This window comes from Amblyomma maculatum, chromosome 11 (genome assembly GCF_055883805.1).
Source record: "Amblyomma maculatum isolate TAMU_Amacu chromosome 11, ASM5588380v1, whole genome shotgun sequence".
Lineage (NCBI taxonomy): Eukaryota > Metazoa > Arthropoda > Arachnida > Ixodida > Ixodidae > Amblyomma > Amblyomma maculatum.
This window is the reverse complement of record NC_139354.1, coordinates 44357672-44363671: the sequence shown is the minus strand read 5'-3', so window position 1 is coordinate 44363671 and position 6000 is coordinate 44357672. Positions and strand designations below refer to the sequence as shown.

General features: G+C 50.2%; 2 protein-coding genes across 2 annotated transcripts in view; both read left to right on the top strand.

The window, feature by feature from the left end:
- Positions 1-3454: 3454 nt before the first annotated feature.
- LOC146173696 (mitochondrial coenzyme A diphosphatase NUDT8-like) lies at positions 3455-4591 on the top strand. Its single transcript, XM_084583302.1, has one exon. It carries the CDS (start codon positions 3683-3685, stop codon positions 4418-4420), a length of 738 nt encoding a protein of 245 aa, XP_084439428.1. The 5' UTR covers positions 3455-3682; the 3' UTR covers positions 4421-4591.
- Positions 4592-5348: 757 nt separating this feature from the next.
- The window catches only part of LOC146173695 (protein sel-1 homolog 1-like), a 38238-nt gene continuing 37586 nt past the window's right edge, over positions 5349-6000 (top strand). Inside the window, exon 1 of the mRNA XM_084583432.1 lies at positions 5349-5621. The gene's annotated coding sequence lies outside the window, so the exon portion shown is untranslated. The remainder of the gene's footprint in view (positions 5622-6000) is intronic.

Below are 6000 nucleotides of genomic sequence, written 5' to 3'. Positions count from 1 at the left end.
AAGAGCGGAGCTGCTGCTCGCGACTTCGTATAGACAGGCATCGAAGAAAATGGTGAATGGGGCTGCCCCGTAAGTTTCATTCTCCCTTCAAAAGTGCAGCCAAAGTTGCGAGCTCTATACTGACGGCTTCGGACAGACATCGAATAATCGGTAAATGGGGGCTGGCTCATAAGTTTCACTCCCATTTGAAAAGTGTAACCCAAGTTGGGAGTTCCTGCTAATGACTTCGGTAAGACAGACATCGACAAAATCGGTGAATGAGGATGTTCCGGTAGATTTCATTCCCATCTCAAAAGTGCTGCCCGACTCGGGAGAGGCTTCACACAGATGTCAGCAAAATCGGTGAATGGGCGCTCTAATGGTAGTGCACCAAAACAGGCGCAGTAGATGGGGGTCACGAATATATATCAGCCACCTGACATTTTCAGTGCATCTTCGCTACTTTCCAATGTTTATAAATCCTTTTCAGCTCTAGAACGCGCTTCCGAAAGCAACTACGCTTTACTCCTAGGCACTAGATGGCGCGCAGTTCGTCATGGAGCATCCACCACAGGAGCATCGCTGTGAGCCAAAGTGCATGCTCTGTGGGAAAGGCCATATTCTCGGAGACAAGAAGTGCAAGGAAATGTATCGCACCCCACATCACGTTAAGAAGAAGGAATGGGACAAGCTGACTCAACAGCAACAGCAGCAACATCAACAGCCGCAAGCTCAAGACCAACCCCCGACGGGTCGGCGTAGCAGATCGAAGAGCGAGCAAGGGCGAGAGTGCAAGGCCAGGGACGAATCCTTTCCCCGGCTAGACGGCAAGAAGACGGAACTGGTGGAATGTTCCAGCTCACGGGACCCGGCGGACGCCTGGTGGCGGAGCGGCAGCCAGGAGCAGCAGGGGGTGAGTTTCTCAGATATGGTCTCCCCGAAGGAATTGGCAAAACTAAGAGATGAAAATAGACAGCTTAGAAGCATGCTACAAAATCTTAATGGGGTAGTAGATTCCCTTCTAGGTCAAATTCAAAATCTGCAACAGCAGGGGCAGTCCAAATCTGGCACAGCCGCTAATCTCAATATCAGGCTCAATACGCAGAACGCTAAAGAGGATAGCATGATCACTGACACGGCAAGCCCTCCACCTGTAAAACGGAAAGTACGCGAGGATCCCTCCGAGGAAAAGTCAGTAGAAGAAAGGGTGACCCGAATTGAGGGGGCGCTAGATTCGATGGCCGCCTCCCTAAATCAAATCACCTCCCAACTCCAGACGCTTGTGGGGGCAGTGCAAAAACAAGCTGAGGAGTCTCAAGTACTCCGGAACGAGCTGCTAGGCATCAACGCCTGGCAGCAGAACATCGAACAGACCCTTGCGAGTAAACATGGCTGGCAAGGCTAAGTATGAGATATGGCAGTGGAACTGTCGCGGATTCCGAAGGAAACGGCCGGTGCTGCAGCAGTTCCTCACAACGATAGAACATGCGCCTCTCGCATTAGCACTTCAGGAAACCGGGAGCCCGGCTAAACTGTCGGGATACCATGCATTCCACAGCGATAAGGGGGAGCGGGCGACAGTGACAACTTTAGTTAAAAAAAATATGGCAGCAGTGCAACACGACCTCGCATCGCCAGAGATAGAAAATGTTTTTGTGGAGATTATCCTGGGAACCAGTCCTAGGGCCAGTATCTTCCTCCTCAATATTTACAGCTCATCGAGGCAGCGCAAGGCCAGATTCAGGACTTTGCTCAGGAAAGCAGAGCAAGTCAGCGGGGAACATCAGTTAGTAATTATGGGAGATTTCAATGCAAGACACCCTGCGTGGGGATACTGTACGCCTTGCCCAAAAGGGAGGCAGTTGTGGGATGATATGCAAGACCTAGGGTGCACTATACATACAGATCCTACCTGTCCGACACGAATTGGGAACAGTGTTAGCGTCGATACATCCCCTGACCTCACACTATCTAGGCGCACCCTCAGTCCCCAGTGGAACAACACGCACATGAACTTCGGTAGCGATCACTACATAATCGCGCTTAAACTTGGGGGTAGCCCTGGCCCCAAACGTCATGCAAAGCCGGCGATAGTGGAATGGGACAAATTTCGGGACAACAGGACAGGTGACAATGAAGGCAAAATAACCGACCTCTACACGTGGGTTGCACACCTAAAGTCCGACGTCAAGGCAGCGACTAAATATCTCGATGACGCTAACGCGCAAGACACACTTCTGGGAAGAGGATATTAGTAATCAGGATTCCTCCACGCGTGAAGGGATCCTGTGTACAAGTTGATGTTTCCTTGTGCCAACAATGATTCCAGCAAGAGTCCCCTGTGTGAGCGCGGCTCTGAGTCGATCCAGCACAATGTTTTGTTGTAGTTGTTGTTGTTTTTTTTTTCAAGCCAATCTCGCGTTGTACTATCTCGCAGTGTACGGCCCTCGCGCTACGGTCTCTTCTCGTTTATGTGACATCCGCCTTGTGCTGTTTCCTCTGTAGGAATTTCGATCTTTTGTAGACTGAGGATAAATACTTGTGTCGTAGGACGGGTGCCATTCTTCGTTCGATTTCGCATTTCCCCCGAAATGGCTGCTGCATATCTTTGATTTCGCCGAAGGCACCCAATTCATGTCATCTTCGCTGCAGAGATGATTCATAAAAACAGAGGAAAACATAAAAACAAATAAGCAGCATACTCTGCTACGCGCATGCAATGAACGATCTACTGCGCCTTTATCCAACATCATATGTATGTGCAGTATGCATGGCACATGCCTAGACGCTCATTTTGCACATTTTATGACTTTAACAAGTGCCTACTTCTACAGCATGATGTGCTTAAAAAAAAAAAAAAGAAACGGAGCTTAAACGTATATCTTTCGCGACGGACAACGCGAATCCAACGCTGCCGTCGTTCCGTCTCCCAATGCCACGTTGGAAAGCCGTAAATTTTCGTTCCTAGTGTGTCCGACTGTTTGAGTGTGTGACAGTGGAGGTAATTTCGACCTCCTGAGACACGGACGCCTCTCCGCTTAGCCGTCAACGAAACGCAGCCGCCGGCGGTTTGGCTCGAACCCGGGTGCTCTGGCGCAGTAGTCCGGCGACTAAACCAGTGCGCCACCGCGGCGGGGCTCTCTATCAGTTTCCCAATTTTGTTTTGCTGGTGCAGTATTCGGTGGGTCTGTTTGCATCCCCATACTCGGTGAAGGCTTGGCAGCTGTTTTTAGTGCTTTTAATTGCAAGGGAGATTTTAATTTCATCGACATCCTCAGACGAGTCTGAAAAACAATAATGAATCTGAAACCGAAATTGGGGCTAGAAACCATTAAATCATAACAAATACATTTACTTTTTTTTTTCAAAATACATAAAAAAAACATGTATTTGCTTGTTTTAATTTTATGTCACTTGGTATTGAGGATTCATAATAACTAAACTGAATTTTCTTCTTTTACAGTGTGGCTATCATCATCATGCACGAAGGAGCTTGCGGCTACGGTAATGGACGCCTGCAGCTGATGCGTCTCTTTCGTTCCAGTTCGGCGAACTTCAACGTGACGGTTTCCCGCCTTTAAAGTAAGCCTCAGCGCATGGTGACAAGTCACAACATCACTCCAACAACCGTCGCAACATCTCCCGCATTCATCGGAAGCTGACATTCCGCGAGTTATTGCGAACTCGCTGCATTCGCCTTCCGATGTTCTGCAACACCATTCGTCAGTATGGAGCTTTCCGCTCTGGCTTCTGTACAAATGCGTCGATGGCTCTGGACACCGCCTTCTCGCGTTCCAGACTCGAGTCGTGCCTCGAAAACATCAAGAAGGTAAAGCTGGGCACCACTCAGCCGGCGAAGCCCGATTCCGAGCACCGCCGCTCCTCGATTCTCATTCCGCTTTGCACGAGCAATCAGGGCAAGCCATCGATACTGTTCACTTTGCGCTCGAACAGACTGCCCCGCCACAGAGGCTACGTGTGTTTCCCGGGAGGTATGGAGCACGTCGATGACATCGACCCAGTGCACACTGCGCTCAGGGAGACTGAAGAGGAACTGGGCATCAAAAGCGAGAAAGTCGAAGTGGTTGGCGCGTTCCCGACTTTCTACAACCCGCGTGACAAACTGACTATGACCGTGGTCGTGGCGTTTCTTGGCGAAGGTCGGGACATTGACCTTGCAGCAGATCTCAATGTCAATGACTCAGAAGTTCAGCTTGCCTTTTTGAGGACACTCGAAGAGCTTTGCGAGCCGACAAACCTTCGATACACGCAGTTCAGGCACCCGCGCGGCGATTATGCGATGCCGGTGTTTCTGACAGGCCAGTTCCGAGTATGGGGCCTCACAGCCATGGTGCTGAACGTCTTTCTCAGGACATTGGTACCAGATGTGTATCACCACGAAGTGAGGTGTGCGGTGCTTCCGAAGAAATTGTACATGTAGTGCGTGGGGCATGATTATATAAGCGCCGTAAAAGGCGCCCGGATATTTGCAACCTCATGTTTGCTGTTTACGTCGTTTTTGTTGGTGAGAGCACGAAAGGGCACACGGGTGATATGCACGCCGATGTTTGATAATGCGCATATATTTTCTAATAAATGGTAAGTAAAGGGACACGCTGGCGTCTTTTGCGAAATTTTGCAATTATGCCGTCATATTCCTTTCACCATAGTATTGTCATACGCTACAATTACTATCAAAATATATCTACCCTTCTACATTGCAGCGTTGTTAACTTCATCCACGTTTGATTCTCTGAAAACAGCATAGGCAACACAATTCCTCAAAACAGAACGTTCTTGTAAATTGCACTGACCGTCCGGGCGGGAGGAGTTGGTGAAAGGTGGCACTTCCTGGCCCTACGGGGCTAGGATGCTAGGTCAACGCCAATTGCGTCGGGGCCTGGCCAGCCACCGGATTTGTATCTGCTGTAGGCCGTCATTGCACCCGCCACTGCTTAGGTGGTGAACGATGGCTGTTGCGACGCGTATCTTTCTCTCCCTCTTCTTTTTCTTTCTTCTTCATTTTCTCTTCTGTCCACACGAGGCAGCGGAGGTGGCTCAGCTACAGAGCCAGTAGCAGGCCCGTGCAATTTCTTTTCCTTCTTCCTACGCCACAACAACAACTGACCGTCCCGATAATGTGATCGCGAGAAGATCGACGCAGGCTTTGGACCGGACTATTTGTAAGTCACAGATGTCACAATATGAACGATATAAACTATCATTGCGTGTTTCCATCCTCCATGCTTGCGTGCCTGACAGACACAGTAGAGTGCTTCGCTATGGTGCTTCTTGTGCGTTCGCTGGCGTGAATAAAATTGTCCGTTTGCTGGCGCCGCCTAGCGTAGTGCTAAAACAAAAAACTACAGCCAAAGACGGCAAGCCTAAAGAAGGTCCAATGAACATCGACTCGTAGACAACTGCAATGTGCTCTTGCTTTACGTGGCATCGCAGGAATCGTCGCGAAGCCCAGGCTTGAGCCCACCTCCGTGTGCGCCCGATAAATCCCAAATTCCCGCAGCGAAGCTGTGATGGCGCGCAGCATCCGCCCGGAATGATCGTCACAGCGACGGACAGCTGGCGTCGTCCGCGGACGGACCAAGCCCCCTTCAGCGTATCAGCACAAGCGTGAAATCGATCAGGTGAGGCAAGTCGGCGATCATCGTTTCGATGTATCTTAGCTCGCATATATATATTAGTACTCTTTTGTTTCTGTCGTGCGCCCTTGGGAGACGTCAGCCGCCGGCGTTGACGTCCGCCGGTCAAACGCGCAAACGTCGCGCCCCTGTGTCTACTGGCGTCCCCGATGCCACTTGGAGCTTGCGCAGTTTTGGAGGTCGTTTCCTTTCGTTTGCGTATCGCTTTCTGGTCAATCCGTGGTCGCTGAAGAACTGTTCAGTTCGAAATGGACCCCTTGTTATCGAAGTGCGAGGGTGTTTTTTTTTTTTTGCCGGCGTCAGTCCATTTGCGGGCATTGCCGCGATACTGATCCAGGCTAGTAGCTCTTGCTCCTAAGGCCAC

Excerpts from the sequence above, each read along its gene's own strand:
- LOC146173696 (XM_084583302.1), top strand. The coding sequence starts at position 3,683 with ATGTTCTGCAACACCATTCGTCAGTATGGAGCTTTCCGCTCTGGCTTC.